Source organism: Pygocentrus nattereri, chromosome 13, assembly GCF_015220715.1.
Source record: "Pygocentrus nattereri isolate fPygNat1 chromosome 13, fPygNat1.pri, whole genome shotgun sequence".
Classification (NCBI taxonomy): Eukaryota; Metazoa; Chordata; class Actinopteri; order Characiformes; family Serrasalmidae; genus Pygocentrus; species Pygocentrus nattereri.
In genome coordinates this window covers 7,613,087-7,633,230 of record NC_051223.1, presented here as the reverse complement: position 1 = coordinate 7,633,230, position 20,144 = coordinate 7,613,087, and the positions used below count along the sequence as shown (strand labels likewise).

Below are 20,144 nucleotides of genomic sequence, written 5' to 3'. Positions count from 1 at the left end.
GGATCAGACACAGCACTGCTGCTGGAGCCTGTCCAGCACCTACCTCATCACTCTGACACAGGGGCATCCCAGCTTGTTTGAAGCTCCACATACTGAGGAGCACATTGCATGTTTTGTTCAGATTGATTCATCCTAGAAAAAGTTATTACAGAATATTTGGGGCCTCTTTCAAGTGAATCTCCCTGCATGTATATATGCATATAAACTTAACAAGCAGGTATTTAGGACTGAGGATTGACCAGGATCATGTCAACTTGAGAATTAATACAACACAAAAAAATGAGGCAATGTGATTGAGTTTATTGAGGTAAACAACTTGTTTCCAAAGCTGCAATTAAAATGTATGGTACACTGTAGAATTAAAAATGACCTTATTTGACATATGCAGTTGGTGACCATTTGGAAGAATACATTTACTAACCCTCATTGTTTTTTTATTGTTATAAATTTTAACAAAAAAACCACACTACTTAACATTTATGGGAATGAAAAGGGGGGGGGGGGGGGCAACCATTGACGTTTTTAAGCAAGAAATGAAACTTGAGGGGGTTTGGATGAACATAAAGATAGAAAAAAAAACAATGCTTTAAATGCCCCGATCAGTTCAAGTTTAAAAAAATAAAATTTGAAATTTCTGAAAAATAGCATTAGAAAAATCAAGTCTTTTTTTTTTTTTTTTAATAAACTGTTTAACAATAAAAAGAGTTAAACCCGAAGAAAGTTGACAGTAAAACGCTATCATAATTGTCCTGATATATAAAAACAGAATTTTAATGTGAATATTTACAACTAATCCTCAAGATCAGTGCTTCACTTCCTCCTTGTTCGCCTCACGGGAGCTGAAGGGATGTCTGTCTCAGTTTTCTTCTGACCTCTAGTCCCTCGTCGAGTGGTGGGTTCTGTTAAAAGACACCAAAAATGTAATTATACAGCACAGACAATCTGTTTAATAAACATGATTCAAAACAAAAGATACAGATGGCTTGAATTTATGCCATACGCCGTGTACTACTGAAACAGCATATTATATACCATTTTAGAACAGTAAAACGTTTCCCCTCACCATTTCAAATAAACAACCCTTAGAAATATCTTTGGTTAGTCCAAACGTAAAATTAAGATGTCAGTCCAATTTGGTATTAGCAATAACTTAATGTCAGCTTTCAAAGCTTGAACCTTGGCTATTTATCCAACATAAAACTCCCAGCAGACCAGAATACATGGCTTCAGCAAAGAGATTTTCCTTTTTAGGAGCACAGGTCTGGCAGCACATTCCAAATTCAAACATTCGATTGCATATTTGCAACAGCATTTTCCATGTGAGTGTGCACCAAGACATAATTCAATTTAAATGGAAAAAATGTCTGTGCATTAGTATTTCTGTGTATAATGGTTAGAAAAGTTTAATACGGAAAAGCTGAAGACCTTCAGACTATTTTTAGTGTCTTAATGGCCTTGCTGTTAGCCAAGCATTTGCAATTGCAATTCCTCATTATGTGTCAATTCCGCTAAAATTAAAAAGCATTTTCAACCCTGTTTACAATTGCATATTCAATGTCAGCAAGCACTCCTGTCAATCAAACAGTGGGCCAAACAACGGGCCAAACTTTTTAGACCAGCTTGTGTCTGCGGAAGAGCAATATTCATTACAGGTCCTCCAACAGTCCTGCCTCTTGCTGAAGCCAGTCGAAACAAGTCACTTTGGACAGAATTATCCTCGGCCCAGCTGGCGAGTCTTAAAACGTCACTAGTAGCGGCACTAGCATTATGCACAGAAACACAAATGCCAGTACAGTTTGATTCAGAATTTTGTCCTGTATAATTCATATTGGAACTGAAATGGCAAGCCGTTAGCTTTTTCAAATATGCAATTCAACATGCCGTCATATGTAGAGGAACGTAACTCAAGCATCTCTCTAGTTACAAATGAAACAGAGGAATCAAAAGTAAGTGTACTAATACAAATTAACCACTGCAAATAAATGTAATTTACCCGAGACAGGATCCTCAGACTGTGCAGGAACAGAATCTTCCTGAGCTGCCTTTCTCTTGCCCCTTGCAGGTTTGTTTTCATTCTTTTTAGTAGTCAGTCCAGTTTGCTCTGAATCCACTTCAGGAGGTTCCTCTGCTGCCTCCTTGGCTGCTGCCCTCCGTCCTTTGCTAGATGCAGCCTCTTCCGGTTCAGGTTCAGCTCCGACAGCTTTGCCTTTCGGTCTCTTTGGCAAGGACTCCACACTTGGTGCTTCATCAGCTTCAACTTCAATCTCCTTTCTTTTGCTGCCCCTTTTTGGACAGGCTGCAACTTCATTGGGTTTGGAAACTAATGACGCACCCGCTCTTCCCCTCCTGACCACTGGGGCATTTTCCTCACACTTTTCCACAAGTGGGTCATCTTGTTTTTTCGCCACTCTTCCTCTGCGGCCTTTAGCTGGTGGATCCACAGACTGCTTAGTCTCAGAGGCTGAGGTATCTTCATCAGTGTCCTTAGCCTTAGCTTTCTTTTTGGAATTCTGCTGTTCAGATTCTTCCTCAGCAGCGGTCACCGGCTTCTCTAGCGGTTCATCTTGTTTCTTTGCCACTCTTCCTCGGCGCCCTTTGGTTGGTGGATCTATACACTGCTTAGTCTCAGGGACTGGGGTATCTTCATCAGTTGCCTTAGCCTTAGGCTCAACTTTCTTCTTGGACTTCTGCTGCTCAGATTTTTCCTCCACAGCTGTCTCGGACTTCTCCAGTGGCTCATCTTGTTTCTTTGCCACCCTCCCTCTGCGGCCTCTGGTTGAGAGTTCTGAAACTGAGGCATCTTCAGTAGAAGGCTTAGCTGCAGGTTCAGCTTTCTTTCTGGAAGTTCTTTCTTTCTTCTGTTGAGGTTCTTCCTCAGCTGCAGGAGGCTCCATCTCTTTAATGTTCTTCCAGGCCACTAGATCAGAATTCCAATTGACCGCTTTCTTGGAAGCATTCCTTTTACTTGCAAAACCAGCTTCTTCAAATGTTGGATCTTCAGCACTGTTGACAGGATTGGTTAAAGCCTTTGCTTTTTTAGCATATCTCCCTCTTCCTGTCTTAGCTGGTACCTCAGCAATGTCTTCAACAGCATCACACACTGCCACATCAGAGCTGGCCTGGGAAATTGAAGTTTCAACAGGCTTGGACTCCAACAGTGTCACTGCCTTCCTGGTGTCCTTGGCTGGTTCTTCTGCTGCAGTGGCATCTTCTGGTACTTCATCTTGCTCTGCCTTTACAGCAGTTTTTCTACCACGACTAGGCTTGGCAAAAGAGGGCAACTCAGCAACAGCAGCAGCACGGCGTCCTCTTTTGACAGGGCCTTCAGGCTCATTTGTGACAACAGCGGTCCTCTTCCCTCGCACGGATTTAATGACCGGGGTCTCAGACTCTTCTGTGGGAGCAATATCAATATCATCCTTGGGATCAACAACCACTGGCAGGCCTTTCAAAGCACCTGGTTTTGCCCTCCTTCCACGTCCAGGCTTCACCACAGGCGTTTTTGGAAGTTCATCAGCCACAACTACAGCATCAGAGCTTGTAATGTCTGACTCCACTTTTTCAGGCATTTCCTGAACTTCCATGGTTTTCAGACTGTCCTTCATGGGTCTGCCCCGTCTTGTTCTTGTGTTAGTTTTAACAGGAGCATCTGTCACTACAGTCGACTGAAGCTCAACACTCTCTGGTGCAACATCCTCCTTCTCAACTATAGCTTCAGGTATATTCGACTCTTCTGGCTCTTGAGAAGCAGGGATGACAGGTGGATCTTCCGTTTCTTGTTTACCTTTCCTTCCTCTTTTCACTTTTGCAGCAGGCATGTTTGACTCTTCAGGAGCAGGGTTGATCGGTAGATCCTCAGTTTCTTGGTTACCTTTTCTTCCCTTATTTGTTTTTGCAGAAGGTGCTGGTGATTTCAAGGATTTCCCTACCTCTGCTGAAGGTTCAGTAGCTTCTGAACCAGCAACAGAATGTACTTGCAAAACTGACTCAACACCACTATCTTGTTCGGCTTTCTTTCCCCTCCTGGGTTTAACTGCTTTAGTCAGACATTCAGAAACTTGCTTGACATCTTCAGATGGTTTAAAAGCCTGTGCATGGTTTGCTTCCATATCCTCCACTTGGCGCTTTGGAACTCTTCCTCTGGCAGACTTTCTAACAGGACTTGGCATAGAGACAGGCTCATCAATGACCATCTTGCCTCTTCTTCCTTTCACAGGGCCAGAGAGTAGAGGGACAGTTTCCACAGCAGTATTTTCTTCCTGGCTTTCTGACACTGCAGGAGAATCTGTCTTTTGTATAGTTTTTACTCCACCACCATGATAAGTCTTCTTAACAGGAGAGGATATTTCAGCCTTTTCTTCTTTCTTAGGAGTAGGTAAAGATGGCGTGGCATCTACAACAGGGCTGACAGCCTCAGACAAGGACTCTTGAACCAGTTGTTCCTGGATGTTTCTGTCCTCTTCACAATTTGTCATTTTAACAGAGCTAACTTCTTCCTCCAATGGAATGGTTGGGATGGCAACAGCTTCAATTTCATGTTGCATGCTCTTAACAGGGCAGATGTTTTCTTTGTCATCAGATTCCTTATTGACATCTATAAAAGAAAGATAAAAAAACATTAAAACAGTGTGCTCAAAAAAAATTCTCAAAACAAACGGAAGTAATTTACAATTACAGAACATCAGAGCACTGGCATTAACTCACCTTCGACAGCCAAAACATCAGAGGCCAGAAAATCTTGTATCTGAACACAAGGTGAGAAAATTGTTAAGAAAGCAGTCAAGCAAACAGATCCATTAAGAAATTACAGACACTAATCATATTCTGTACCTCAACTAATTCACTAACGTCATTTTGTGGTGTCTCAGTAACATCAGGGGTTGACTCGCTCACTGGTTCACTAACAAGCTCCACAAGGCCAGTAAAATCCTCCTCCACTTCACCTCCTTTCTGCTTGGGGGTCTTCATCAATCTGCTGATTCCAAACACATTTTCAACAGGCTCTCCTTTCTGCTTGGGGGTCCGAAGTAACCTCTTCATGCCTGTCAAATCCTCAATTGGCTCACTTTTCTGTTTGGGAGTTTTCATCATCTGCTGAATGCCTGTGAGATCTTCAACAGGTTTGTTCTTCTGTTTGGGAGTTTTCATCATATGCTGAATGCCCGTCAGGTCTTCCTCAACGGGTTTCCTCTTCCCTTTAGGAGTTTTCACCTCCTTAATGCCTGTTAGATCTTCTTCCACAGGCTTGCCCTCCTGCTTAGGAGTCTTCATCATCTGCTTAATGCCTGTTAGATCTTCTTCCATAGGTTTGCCCTTCTGCTTAGGAGTCTTCATCATCTGCTTAATGCCTGTTAGATCTTCTTCCACAGGTTCACCCTTCTGCTTAGGAGTCTTCATCAATCTTTTCACTCCAAATGCATGCTCTACTGGCTCTGCCTTTAGTTTGGGGGTCTGCATTAATTGTTTTACTCCAGTAAGGTCTTCCTCTTGCTCTGTCTTGTTCTTGGGAGTCTTCATAAGCTTCTTTAAGCCTACAGCACACACTACTGGGCTGTTCTTCACTTCAGGAGTCTTCATAAACCTCTTTAATCCAGCCATGTCATGTACAGGGGTTCCCTTTTGCTTTGGGGTGTTAAGGAGTTCTTTAACACCTTCAAAATTCTCTTCCTGAGTTGGTTTTGGCTCCTTGGGTGTCTTGAGTAACTTGCCTCTAAGGTCTTCTATAGGATCAGACCTCTGTTTAGGGGTCCTCATGAGTCTCTTGACTCCTGTAAGGCATTCCAGTGGTTCTGATTCCCTCTGTGGTGTTTGGGCAATTATCTGAGGCTCTGCTTCCTTTTCCTCCATCTGGCCATCAGTGTGCATCTCTAGCTCTGAGATTATTTCATTGGCAGGAAGATCATTTGAGTCAGCCACCTGAAGATCGTCTTCATCAATTAATCTAACATCCTGGTCACCCTGGAGTAGTCGAGTTACAGCTTCACTGTTGTAACGTCCAAGTTTGGCAGTGGAGGCAACACTCATGGGAGAGATCAGCATTTCACCTATTAAAAGTAGAAACATAAAATGGAGAGCAAATGAGAAATCAAAATTATAATTAAACACGTCAACACAAGTCAAAAATGTAAATCAACAAAAACAAAAAACCAAAACACAAAACTCCATGTGCACACAACACACGGTTAGTACTTTATTTAGCCCAACATTTACCAGATTCCTCAGGAGTGTTCATCATTGATATTTCAGGCAGAGAACAAGTAGAAACACCAAGAGGAGTTTCTGGACGTTCACAGTTGTCGATAACACTCTTCCGTTTGCTTTTAGCTGGGGTCTTGAAAATGTCCGCAACACCTGCAAACACAAACCATAATTCTGAAGTGCTGAAAGGAATAAGCGTGTGACATTTTAACGATTAAAACTGCAAGATTCAGCATACCTGTAAGATCCTCATCCATTTTCATATCTTTCTTGAACAGCGCCACGTTGGGTACTATTTTAGGTGCTGCACCAACAGCCTGAATAGCTCTCATGGAGGCCTTGCCTATGACAATGGTGGCTGGAGAATCTGCATGTCCAGTGCTGCCAACATCTTTCAGTCTGCGTGCAGGAGTCTGCAAACATAAAAGAAACCAACCTTACACAGAGCCCAAAACATCAATGAAAATTCTCAAATAAAATTTGGTTTATTTAAATAATCTCAGGTGCCAAAATGGCACAAGTCACCTTGGGTTTCATCCTTTTCGTTTTCTTAGCTGCCTTTTGCTTAATGGTGGTTTTCTTAATGCCACACTCCACTTGAGGTTTAACCTGCCCGAACTTCACAATGTCAGCCCAGGAACTGACCACTTAAGCAGGTACAAAAATACAAAGAAATTAACCACAACGAACAACCACCAAGTCAACCCTTTGAAGTGTCTTTGAAGACTAAAGCAATAAATTTTACCTTTTAAATTAGCACAGGAAGCACCACTGCGTCGTGAACGAATAACTTCAAGAGCACTCTTCAGCGCACTTTTAGGGGTCTTCCGAGCTGAGGCCTTCATGCTGCTCCTTCTCAGAGAGTTCTTTGGCGTCACATACTCCTGAGAGACATCTACAACAGGGACAGAATCTGCTTTTGCTTCCTCCCGATGTCTATCAGGCGATGGGGTAGAGATCCGTGTGATCGAAAAGCGACCCTGCACTGTAGGTGTCTGGAGAATTGATCCATCACTTGACGAAGGTGTCTTAATCGATGCATTTGAGAGTCTCTTAGCAGATTTAGGGGTCTTGGGTGTAGCAGGGCTTGATGGTGTAGCAGTCTTGGGAGGTGTTTTATTTTTTGGAGGAGTTTTACCCTTGGGGGATTTCTTTGCTGGAGAAGGAGTCTTCCCTGGTGAGGCCTTAGGACTCTTACCAGAAGAAGATACCCGTCTAGGTGATGCATTCTTAGATGGGCTCTCTGGCACAGTCTCATCAAGCTGGAAATTCTATGGACAAGGAAGCATATTTCAAAACAGGTTTTACACAACAGCATGAGATCAAGACCCCAAAATGATCTACGAGCCATTTCAAGGTTTACCATTAAGCCAATGGTGGATGCTCGTCGAAGAAGAGACAGGGGTTTCTGAGAGATACCCAGGCTGCGTCTTCCAGGGGTTGCCCCTCGACGAAGAGGTGAGTTGGGTGGTAAACGTTTGTCAAACAGTTCAGGGCTTAGCTGACCACCAAAGGAAACCCGCTTCCTCTTGGGCACAGGAAGAGGTAAATCCTTACACTTGTGCTTCTTACTGGAGACTTGCGCATTATCTGTGAAACAACATTATATGCACAATCATTATTTTTATACAATTCTAGAAGACAAACAGATTAACACTGCATTTACATTCGTATCCAATTCATTTTCAAAGGGATGCATCGGCCCAACTCCTGACAACTCCTAACTCCAAAATTTTAAATACAAGAAAGAAATGAATGATTTAATAATCAAAGTCAATGTAAACAATAAAATCACTAATTACATGAACACTGACTTAGCACGTCATTTCAACTAGATTTTGCAAGGAATCTTAATGTTTACAAATATAAACAACAGGATTACCTTTGTCACGAGAAGCAGGTGTGTTCACAATCTCATGCACTACATCCTGAACCTGGAACCTTTTGCCTGCGTTTTCTCTTGGAGACGTCCTGGGGGTGTGCTTTGCCTCAGATTCTTCTGGCTCTCTGGCTGGTGTCTGTGACTGGCTTATGGTGAGAGTCTTGGAGCTTGAAGTCTGAGGAGATACCTGACTTTTTGGGGTCACTGCTGGACTTTGAGGCTGAGAGGCCCCACTTCTCTTGCTTTTTGGGGACTTTGGTGTTTTCTCAGCACTTGACTGCATTAACAGGATTTGCTGTGCCACCTCACCAGCACTGAATTTCTGAGGCGTCAGCTGAGGGGATTTCTTCTGAGAGACAGGAGTGGTGCTAATCCCCGTCAATGAGGCAACATGCCCAGATGAACGCCTCTTCTGTTTTCCAGGAGTTTCCTGAACAGCCGGCGTGGCTGCTTGTACTTCTGTAGAAGGGTTCTCCACTACATCCGCGATGACCGATCTTTCAGCTGCAAATGATTCACTGCTGTCGACAGCCTTGACATTTGAGGATCTTCGACTCTTCTTAGCCGATTTTGGGGTCACAACCTTAACATTTTCATTAGGTAAATCAGAAGGGGAGGCTAAAACCTTTTTAGATTCCTCCTTGTCAATCTGAGGTCGTGCAAGAGGTGACTTGGGCTGAGCTGCAGCTTTCCACGGTGATTTAGAGGCCAGATCTCGTTTGACCATATGATAGAGCTCAGTGAAGGGGGACATGGTACTGTCTGCCTGTTTACCATCTCCCTTTGTAACCTCAACGTTGTGGTCCAGAGAAGATGGCAGGTTGGATCCATCTTTCAAACAAGTGTCTGCAATAAATAAATAAATTAATTAATTAAAAAAAAAACCATACACACGAGAAGCTAATCATAATTAGGCTAAATATGTAGCAAAAAAAACTACCCATAAGCCAAGCGTCAAAGAAAGTCAGCTTTACTTAGAAACTATCATTCAGAAGTTCTTCTCTCGTGAGCACTCACCTGGATGTTCTGACTTCTTTTTGTCTGTTGATCCAGGGGTGCTCCTCACCTGTTGATCCTGCAACACCTGTATAGAGGAAACACAAAGAAAATTGGCAAAATTGGTGAGAACAATGAAAGATACCAAGAACGTTTTTTTCTGTCCACAAATAAAAACACGACTTGTACACTGTATGAACAATCAATTCATTCTGCTCCTGCATAACAAACCTCACCTTGACAGTTTCTCCTTTCTCAGATGTGGATAATCTCTTTTTCTTTGGCGTCGGTGGAGGTGGGTACTCAAACCTGGAGGGCAGAAAGTAAACTCAACATCAACTTCAATATTTCCTATTAACTAAAATACATTTCAGTTGGATGGATGGATGGATGGACATTTCCATGACAAATGTTCCTGAAAACGGCAAGCACCTACCTGAAAGAACGATCAATAACTGTGATTAGATCACCGTGCTTCAGACGTTCAGACTGCTGCAAAATCTCCCCGTTGATACGAGTTGGATTCACAGAGCTCAAGTTGGTCAAAATGAGCTTTAAGAAAAGAGAGAAAAATTACAGCGTACACTGACTTACATACTGATGCACTGCTTTAGCAGAAAACACTCTCTCACAAAAGCTAAGTTTACCTCTTTATTTTCATTCAGCTCAATTCTGCAGTGCTCTTTGGACACCTGTGGCAGCTGAATTCGGATATCACAGTCCAACTTCCTAAAACCAGGAAAACAGTGTCAGTTTGTGATTATACCTCATGCAAAAGTGGCCTTAAAAGTACAAAACATATGCTTAAAAAAAAAAAAAAAAAAAAAAAAAAAAAAAAAAAAAAAAGCATGAACTTTTTTTTTTTTTTTAAATTGAGGACTACAGCTCATGTGCCTAGAGCAAATGGTGATTGGTAAAATTGGCATTCTGCACCACACCTTTACGTTGGGAAAGAAGTTAATATGCACATTTGATGCATCACATCAACACACACATCTAAGTCGCTTCCCCTTCTGAGTTGTGGTGGTGGGAGGGCAGCTGGAGCCCATCCCAATTTATGCTGCACATATCATACTTAATTCCTTTTAAATCAAAAATCAGTACTCCGATTAAGGTCAAAGTGCTCCCTTTAAACTCATTTACATTGAATTACATAAAATGTTTCATAAACAGATCATTGAACATTCACTGATTGTAGTTACTTTAACTTAACCTTTACAAAATGATAAGGCCAACACATTATTTCTGCAGCCTTAAGATCACAAAATCAAGGCAGAACTATAGCGCATGCCCAAAGACGAATGGTGCACGTCGTCTTTACGAGCTATCAGAAACTCATCATCGGTCGAGGAAGTTCAGAGTAGACATAAAAGCTCTGATCCAGGGAGTAAAGGAGCACATCAGTGTTTTCACCTGAGAATCTCCACAATTAGCGACTAAAAGAATATAAAATCAATTTACATCCATTTAATAATGGGCTTCATAATTAGCTTAACACAGCTGTTAGTGAGGTAAAAGCATCAAATTCCCCTTTAGTTATGATGACATTTTGTATAGGAAAAGCAGAAATTCTCACAAAGCAAACCAGATCATCTAAATCACCTAATGTTTCATTTCAAAATAAAAGCACTCAAAATAAAACACAAACGCTTAAATATCCATAACTTCTAGCCTAGTTTATATGGTACTTGGGCAACTCAAATTAGTCAAACGCTTAACTGGTTTCACTGATTTTAAAAGGCTTGGAATTTGTTACGTACTATAAAAAGTAGTTTTCATTTTTTATTTATATTTGTAGTTAACCCCTTATATGGCCAGGGCCCACAACTTTATTACACACCAAGAACAGTTCAATCAGTTTGCATCAAATTTGTAGTTACTGAATTATGAGCCTTACTATGTGATATGCCTGGGATTTTAAGATGCTAATAATATATGACAAAAATCACACTCCACTGCAAATAAAATAATCTAGAATCCAATTTTAACAGCTTGTTGTTCAGATTTAGTTGCCTTGCATGCGTCACTGACTCTTCGGGGGGGGGGGGGGGGGGGGAGAAACAAAGACAAATGATTACTGAATGTATTTTTAACATAAAATCATTTTAATAAACATTTTATTGTGAGCTCACAGGTGTGCTTAAGGGTACACAATGTACCAGGTTTTTTCCTTTTAAAGATGCATATCGTTTTTATTGTAAAAACATTTAAAATAAGCTGCATATCACTGTATAGTTCATTTGACCATCACCTATCCTACTGAAATCAATGTCTAGGGCTCGAAAAATATCTTAAAAGTAGACTTTGTTGAGCTTAACAGCTACGTTTACCCTCGTTTCCTTGCCTGTTTCTAGTTAACAAAGAAATGCCAGTCTGTTGAAATGGGCTTACAAACACATATCACTCCCAGAAACGATGCGCAGGCTTGGCTTGGGACTGTTCAAATGAGGGCTGAGGACTATAGTTCAGGTACCTATAGTGAATGCTGATTGGCTAAAAGCGCATTCTACCTCACGTCTGGCGTCATTCAGAAGCTCCACCCAGACGAAGCATGGCGAGAGGTTAGAAGGAAGACAACTCAAATAATAAAAGACAGGGATCACATGAACAACCAAACTCCCAGAAACCACATAGTACTCCGATCCGTGCCACTGACCTTCCAAACAGGCAGGAAGCTGTGAGAGGAAACTCCGTCCCGTCTGCACCATTTCGCTTGATCACCACAATCTTACCGAATAGAGGCATCTTCACCTCCCCTGTTTGGAGAAATAACAACAAAACTCCTGAGCGCTATACAGAACTATATTCGCTGCTTGGTGAAATGGTTCTTCAGATTGATGGGCAATGATGTATATGGTTCTACATAGATCTAAAAAGGGATCTGCTATTGCCACAATGCCAAACGTGTAATGACAAAAAAAAAAAAACTTTTTTGGTGCCATTTTCAAAAAAGGTTTCATTTAGAACCATATACAACACATTCTCCATCAATCTGCAGAACCAATTAAGCATGAAATGGTTCTATAGAGAGCTCATGGCTCCATTGCTTTTACTAAAGAACCCTCTTTAAAGTGTAGGTCGTTTTTAAACACACGTGGAGGGCCTCGTGATCACGGAATATGCCGGGCTTCAAATGTAACGTTACCTCGAACGTAGGAACTCAATGCACCTCAAAAACAGCTAAACGAGACACATAGGAAAGATAATTTTGCTTTTTGTGGAGGAATTCTGTTCTCCTATGTGAATGAGTACCTTATTTAATGTCTTGCTCTTCTGTATTTAAATTTCCAAATCAGGAGTCAACAAATGGCGACGAAGGAGGAGAGAAAAAAAATGTAACTATCTAAATATTCATCTATTCGTGTACTAGCCACTCAGCTAACCTGGTCACCTAACGTTAGTAAGCGGCCTCTTGTTAAATGCTCCTTGCTGCTCCTAGTGTCTCGCTAGATAACTAAAACATAAAAACAGCTTATTGAAATAGATTGTAATACCTTTAAACAAAAGCCAAAATCTCACCACTAGGCTTTAACAACTAAACACGAGCTGGCCAACTCTTACATGCAAGCTTAACATTGAGTCTGAGCTGTATAAACGAAGCTGCGGTTAACTAACGTTAGCTTACCTTCTCATTCAAATTCTCCGTTCCACCTTAAACGGTGGCGAAGAAGTAACGAATTTCTCTACAAACACGAGCGTTTATGCTTAAAGTATAACCGTTCTTACCTGAGTAAACTCGATCCTGAAGACGAACTAAGACGTTAAATCCGTGTTTTAATCGAAATTCGCTATAAACCGAGGCGCCATCTGCCTCACTCACTAACCGCCACTGCCGGATCTAAATGCTACAGCGAGGCCGGCGCGGATAATATGCTGCCGCTAAAAAACAAAAACGCACTGAAACATATCAAGTTTCTCACTATATCTGGATTAGAATTGCAGTTACAGTACGAACACACAAAACATGGTAATATATGCAAGTGTTAACCTCTAAAACCTTTGCAAATTTTATGTTACTATGCAGGACTATATTGTTTATGAAAAAAGCGGAGGGATACAAGGCGTAATAACTACTCCTCTTTTGAACAGGGTTCGAAATTCCGCGCGAAGGCCGCCGATTGGACCGGCGCTTTTACATATGTAAAGTCAGGAGCCAATGGGACGGAGAGGCGGGCTCAAACGGGATTTGAGTGACACCGCAGATGACCAATTATTAGAAACAATGTTATGCGACGAACCGCTATACAGTAGGTTGTATATATCTGTCGGTTGACGGATCATTTTTATATTTTGGAGATTTCCACTCCGCATTAAAGTAATAAAAATGTTTAAAAGCAACACTTTTATCATTAGTTATGCGTTATTCTTTTGCAATGTTCGTTTTCTTTGACAATTCCTGTCAAAACTCCTATATTGTATTTAAGATGGTGCTCTTCCCGCTTGTATTCTTCCCCTTATCAAATGACAATTCCACCAAATTCTCATAATTTCTGAATTATGAAGTGCTTTAGACGTAAACAAATCACGCACAATGCTGAGTTCGAGAGAAACAGAGTCCAAACTGTTCACAGTGGTGGTGATAGGAACCAGACGTCCACCTCTAAAAAGCTCCCTCGCAGAAAGTAATTTCATGAAATGAATATTCATGAGTTCAGTTATGAATACGCTGCCTAAGACATTGTTTAATGATAGTTTTAGAAGTTTTGGTCTAAAGCTTGATTTTCTGAATCAGTTTGTGTTGGATGGGCACATGTAAGGCATTTAAAGGCAAAATATTCCCCAAATTAAAACTTATTTTTTCAGATTTGTCACTATTTTACCATCAACACTCCATATAAAAACTCAAAAGACACATGGAGGTTCACTGGGGGGTTTGGATAGTAAATAAAACGGCTGTATACACCAATCAGGCCTAACATCATGTCCTTGCTGCAGTAACACTGGTGGTGGAGTGTTAATGTGTGTTGTGCTGGTCTGAGTGGATCAGACACAGCAGTGCTGCTGGAGCTTTTAAACACCTCAATGTCACTGCTGGACTGAGAATAGTCCACCAACCAAAAATATCCAGCCAACAGCGTCCTGTGGGCAGCGTCCTGAACCACTGATGAAGGACGAGAGGATGACCAACACAAACTGCAGCAGCAGATGATCTTTCGTCTCTGACTTTACATCTACAGGGTGGACTGACAAGGTAGGAGTGTCTAATAGCGTGGACAGTAAGTGGACACTGTTTAAAACCTCCAACCTCACTGCTGTGTCTGATCAACTCGTGCCAGCGCAACACACACTAACACACCACCACCATGTCAGTGTAACTGCAGTGCTGAGAATGATCCACCACCCAAATAGTACCTGCTCTGTGAGGGTCCATGGGGGTCCTGACCACTGAAGAACAAGGTAAAGGGGGACTAACAAAGTATCAGAGAAAGATGGACTACAGTCTGTAACTGTAGAACTACAAAGTGCAGCTGATAAAATGGACAATGAGTGTAGAACCAAGAACAACACTGACAAAATAGCTACAAATCCTGTAACCAGGACTGGTTCTCCTTCCTTTCGTCCAGGCTCTGGGTATCATGTAAACTAGCGTCTATGGGGTTCAGATACTGAGGGGGAGGCTCAGCTGCAGACTGTGATGCTTCATGACCAAAAACCTCAGTCTTCCAACTCCGTTCCAGCTTTTCCCAGAAGGATTCGGATGTGCGACATATGCTTGCGATCAAAAACCATCTGCTGGTCACAGTTTCAGCTCAAACTGTCAGTCATTATAACAGCATTCCCTGTTACAGACCCTCCAAACAGGATTTTTATTTTAGTACCGGTCCATTAGGGTGGGCTGCATGGTGATATATTATCATTCCTGTGATAAATCAGGCCATGATATATTTTCTTAAACACACCATGTGTATCACCAGTATTTAAAGAACAACTGTAGAACCCAATACTGTAATAATTTCTCCATCCATCCATCCATCCATTTTCTAAGCCGCTTCTCCGTCAGGGTCGCGGGGGGTGCTGGAGCCTATCCCAGCAGTCTTCGGGCGGAAGGCAGGATACACCCTGGATGGGTCGCCAGTCCATCGCAGGGCAGACAGACAGACACAGACAGTCACTCACACACTCACACCTAGGGGCAATTTAGCACGTCCAATTGGCCTGACTGCATGTCTTTGGACTGTGGGAGGAAACCGGAGAACCCGGAGGAAACCCACGCAGACACGGGGAGAACATGCAAACTCCACACAGAGAGGACCCTGGTCGCCCGGCCAGGGAATTTGAACCCAGGCCCTCCTCGCTGTGAGGCGACAGCGCTACTCACCACGCCACCGTGCCGCCTAATAATTTCTCAATAAAAGTAATTATTTTTTTAAATGAACTTCACCAAAAATGTAAGAAACTAAAGACGTTAAATATTATCTGTATGTAGTTATAGTTATCAGTGAGTGCAAACCAGTTCACTCAGTCAATGAGCCGATTAGCCTGCCAGTCAGCACTCAGTAGCACTAATGCCAACCAATCAGCGCTCAGTAGCACTAACTCAAACCAATGAGCGCTCAAGTAGCACTAATGCCAACCAATCAGCGCTCAGTAGCCCTAACTCAAACCAATCAGCGCTCAAGTAGCACTAATGCCAATCAATCAGCGCTCAAGTAGCACTAATGCCAACCAATCAGCGCTCAGTAGCACTAATGCCAATCAATCAGCGCTCAAGTAGCACTAACTCAAACCAATCAGTGCTCGAGTAGCACTAATGCCAACCAATCAGCGCTCAGTAGCACTAACTCAAACCAATCAGTGCTCAGTAGCACTAATGCCAACCAATCAGCGCTCAGTAGCACTAACTCAAACCAATCAGCGCTCAAGTAGCACTAATGCCAACCAATCAGCGCTCAAGTAGCACTAATGCCAATCAATCAGCACTCAGTAGCACTAATGCCAACCAATCAGCACTCAGTAGCACTAATGCCAATCAATCAGCACTCAGTAGCACTAATGCCAACCAATCAGCACTCAGTAGCACTAATGCCAACCAATCAGTGCTCAGTAGCATTAATTCCAACCAATCAGCGCTCAAGTAGCACTAATGCCAACCAATCAGCGCTCAGTAGCACTAACTCAAACCAATCAGCACTCAAGTAGCAGTAAAGCCAATCAATCAGCACTCAGTAGCACTAATGCCAACCAATCAGCACTCAGTAGCACTAATGTCAACCAATCAGTACTCAGTAGCACCAATGTCAACCAATCAGCACTCAGCAGCAATAATGCTAACAAATCAGTGCTAAGTAACAGTAATGCTAACCAATCAGCGCTCAGCAGCAATAATGCTAACAAATCAGTGCTCAGTAACAGTAATGCTAGCATCTCACTACCCAAAAACTGTATTGTGTAGAAAAACATATATACTGGTAACGCTTCTTTGATTTTTTTTTTTCTATTTTGACGGAAGATCCTTAACAAATGTTAACAGATTTGTTTAGTTCTTAGCCGTTTATCTCCATTCAATCCCATGCATTGAGGACTCGCTCATGGCTTTTCACAGTCATGTTTTGATATAATAGGAGAAACTGGAAGCTGCCAGACTCCCCTTGAAGTGCCTCTGGCACACAGTGTGATGTTTTGAGTGAAGTGTTTATGTACAGTATGACTATATAAATCATAGGTTTTGTCTGTACATGATGGTCTATTTGAATGTACAGTGTGAGTCACCAAAGAACAGGACTTGTGTGTCTGGCTTTGGAGGACATTCAACCAGCCAATCAAAACGAGATGTGAAGCTCCAAACGTGAGCTCTTCGGATGAATCAGCTTTGGATGGGATTCCAGGTGTTGCTGTGCTACAGAGGTTGCTGTTGAAAGAGACAGATGAGGATCAAAACTATGAAATGTACTTTAGTTACAGCTTTACAGACGCGCTTTTCTGATGTGGAACAAACCCTGCTGCAGCAATATTTGATCCAAGGTATCTAAGATTCACCTCTCTTGTTCACAGCTCATATTAACTCCATTGTCAAAATTTCATTTTTTCCATCTGCACAACATTGCCAAAATCAGATCATCCCTCTCTCAGTCAGCTGCAGAAATCCTTATCCATGCTTTCATTTCCAGCCGTCTCGACTACTGTAACTCTCTTCTACCGGGAATCAGCTCTTCCTCCCATCACAAACTTCAAATGGTTCAGAACTCTGCCGCCCGTCTCCTCACTCACACTCATCACATTACGCCTGTTCTCCAACATCTCCATTGGCTTCCTGTGAAACATCGCATACAGTTCAAAATTCTTCTCCTCACCTATAAAGCTCTTAACAATCTCACCCCTTCTTACCCATCTGATCTTCTTCTTCTCTATAAACCCTCTTGCTCTCTCGGGTCGTCTTCAGCTGGACTACTCACCATCCCTCCATCTAACGTCCAAGGCTTTGGTGACCGAGCCTTCTACAGATCTGCCCCTAGACTCTGGAACTCTCTTCCAGTACGGGTCAAACAATCCAATTCACTCTGCATATTCAAATCTAATCTGAAATCTTATCTTTTCGCACTCGCCTATAACCTCCCTCATGCCTTCAATATCTGACCCTGCCATTGTACAGCATTACTGTTCTTATGTAAACTGGTCTGCTTCAACATACACATAACCTGCCCTCAGTCTGTGATGCTCATTCATCTGACCTCCCATATACTGCCTTGTCTTCTGTATGTATTACTGTGCTCCTGTTGTCAGTGTTAAGTGTGTTATCTATGTACTCTGAACTGTAAGTGTCTTTGGATCCTTGATAAAGCGCTATATAAAAATAAAGAATTATTATTATTATTATTAATGTAGCACAGCTAGCTGATGCACATCATTCAAAATCAGCTAGATTCTAACAAGCTAACTATTCAGGCTCACTGCATTTACACTAACAATCACTTAGTTCCATGTGGGTTAAAACAATGGTATTGACGCATCCCTAACTTTTATTGCTAAAGAACTCAACCTTGACTTTTCTTATAAATAAAATATAAATAACGGACATCCACGCACTGCAAGGGGAATCAGATTCAGTCAAAGCAGCACAGCATCTGGTATCTAAAGTAGTTACCCGCATGTTTTAGCAACACAGTGATCATTTTCATAGTTCACAGTAACTCATAATGTGCACTGGGATGTTAGCATGTGTACAACAGAGGGTTTCACCTTTGATTTTAGACAGCGTCCCTTTACAACCTCACAGAATATCAGATCACACTTGTGCTTTTATTATTTTACCTCTACTGTTAGTCCTAGTTCTATTGTTATGATGTCATTTCAATGTTAGTGTCACCAAAGCAATCACACAACAGACGCAGATCTTATTTTTTGACCACAGTTTATGTCATTTCTTTTGTGCACAATTTATGTGAGTGTAAATTAATTTTTTTCCAATGTTTTTGTGTCCATGAAAAACATTATCATCATCCACAGTCGGCAATAAACATCAAAATCTCTCTTCATTCTTCTTTTCTTCTCCTCTAATGGTCATAAAAAGAGAAAAAAAAAAAACCTCAGTGAAGAAATTCAACCACATCTACTATCGGAGTCCGCTTCTTTTTGTTTGTTTGTTTTGCTATTTTTCAACTTGATCACAATCATTCCTGCTTTTCTCTCTATATATATTTATATATATATTTTTTGTAAAAAATCTGTCTCTTGGAAGTTGGAAAAGGTCAGGCCAGCTCAATCATTTATCTGCAGTCCAGGCCTGAGGTGTCCGAGTGAGAAGAAAAAAAAAATGTAAACAAAAAAAAAAATAAAAAATAAAAACAAGAAACGAAAAGAAGAAAAGTTCACACGGGTTCTCTGAGTCCGTCCTGTTAGTCCTCACACACACCTTCTCCTCTTTGCGTCTCGCGCTCTTCGGGGTGCATGGCCCTACAATTGGCGTTTCATCCCCAAATGTGTTCACTTCTCTTTAGCCTCGGCTTTCGTCCCTCTGTTCGTCCGGCAAGCCTTTCGACAGACGAGCATGCAGAGCGAGAGAGGCAGAGGGCGAGAGAGGGCGAGAGAGGGCTTGGCGCCGCCCCACAGGAGGATAGAGGGAGAGCAGGAGGAAGAACCAAACGGCTCCGCTCAGGTCCACTCGGGCTGCTCAGTGTGTGTGGGGCGTGCTTGAGGGAACACAGTAGTTGGTAGGCGGCTGTTGCCGTGGCGACAGCGGTGGTCAGGGTGAGTGTGTGGGCGGGCTGCTTTGGGCGGAGCTTGGAGAGAGGGAAGGGCTACAGCTGCCGGGTGGGGCGCCAGCGGGACGAGACGAGACTCCGCCCCCTGAACTCTCCAGACCCTCGGAATTCTCCAACATCTCCTGGATCAGTGGCGGCATGGAGCCGGGAATTTCCATCTTCAGAGTGATCACACGCTCCGCACCTGAGAGGGAGAGAAAATGTTATTTTTTCCTCCAGTTTTCTTTTTTTTAAATCTATTTTATTTTACTTGTTACTGTGTGTATGTGTGTGTGTTTCTCTTACCCTTGGCGCTGATGCTCCTCAGGTCAGTGATCTTCATCAGCATTTTGGGGAACATGTGCGGTTTGTGTGGTCTCCTCTTCCTCACATACAGCTTCAGAGCCTCCAGGAGGGGCTCCTGCAGGACGTCCACTTTATCGGCCTCTTCGAGGTCCTGCCGGTCTACACAAACACACACACACACACACACGTTAACCCATGGTCTGGACCAGCTCCACCCTGTGTGGACGTAATTCTTGAATGAGGAATTTGCAATGATGCCACTAGATGGCGCCAGTTATCCAGTACTACTTAAACAATGTACTTCCACTTTCTGTGAGCTTCACTGACCTGATAGTTCCACTATATTGATCTACAGTTACAAACAATTGTAGCCCACCGTTCGCTGCTCAACATTACCCCTCCACACTTCATTCATCACTGGTCAGTTTCTGACCACAAGGCTGCTGTTGTCAAGATATTATTTGGGTGTTCAGCACAGCAGTCACCCTAACATAGCAGTGTGTGTGGTGCTGGTATAAGTGTATCGGACACAGCAATGTTGCTGCTAGATTGAAAGGACATCACCCAAAAATATCCGGCCAAGA

The 20,144-nt window shown here is 42.4% G+C and overlaps 2 protein-coding genes across 6 annotated transcripts in view; both read right to left on the bottom strand.

Annotated features, from left to right (window-relative positions):
* Nucleotides 1–280: 280 nt before the first annotated feature.
* Nucleotides 281–13,267, bottom strand: mki67 (marker of proliferation Ki-67). Of its 2 annotated transcripts, XM_017682064.2 has the most exons (16): nucleotides 12,803–13,267; nucleotides 11,733–11,832; nucleotides 9,724–9,805; nucleotides 9,513–9,628; nucleotides 9,313–9,385; nucleotides 9,098–9,164; nucleotides 8,081–8,926; nucleotides 7,562–7,788; nucleotides 6,944–7,469; nucleotides 6,724–6,845; nucleotides 6,437–6,611; nucleotides 6,211–6,351; nucleotides 4,831–6,044; nucleotides 4,705–4,744; nucleotides 1,994–4,594; nucleotides 281–899 (listed from the first exon to the last, which is right to left on the bottom strand). In XM_017682064.2, exons 2-16 carry the CDS (start codon nucleotides 11,819–11,821, stop codon nucleotides 811–813), a joined length of 6,408 nt encoding a protein of 2,135 aa, XP_017537553.1. In that variant the 5' UTR covers nucleotides 11,822–11,832; nucleotides 12,803–13,267; the 3' UTR covers nucleotides 281–810. The 2 variants fall into 2 exon arrangements, with proteins under 2 accessions (XP_017537553.1, XP_037400308.1); XM_037544411.1 differs by lacking the exons at nucleotides 9,513–9,628; nucleotides 9,724–9,805 and having other exon boundaries at nucleotides 11,809–11,832; nucleotides 12,803–13,266.
* A 5,141-nt stretch (nucleotides 13,268–18,408) lies between these two features.
* Nucleotides 18,409–20,144, bottom strand: part of raraa (retinoic acid receptor, alpha a) — a 172,185-nt gene continuing 170,449 nt past the window's right edge. For all 4 annotated transcript variants that reach the window (XM_037544264.1, XM_037544262.1, XM_037544265.1 and 1 more), the window contains 2 exons: nucleotides 19,561–19,719; nucleotides 18,409–19,459 (listed from right to left, as the gene is read on the bottom strand). In XM_037544264.1, coding sequence (XP_037400161.1) covers nucleotides 19,257–19,459; nucleotides 19,561–19,719 — 362 coding nt within the window. In that variant the 3' untranslated portion in view covers nucleotides 18,409–19,256. The remainder of the gene's footprint in view (nucleotides 19,460–19,560; nucleotides 19,720–20,144) is intronic.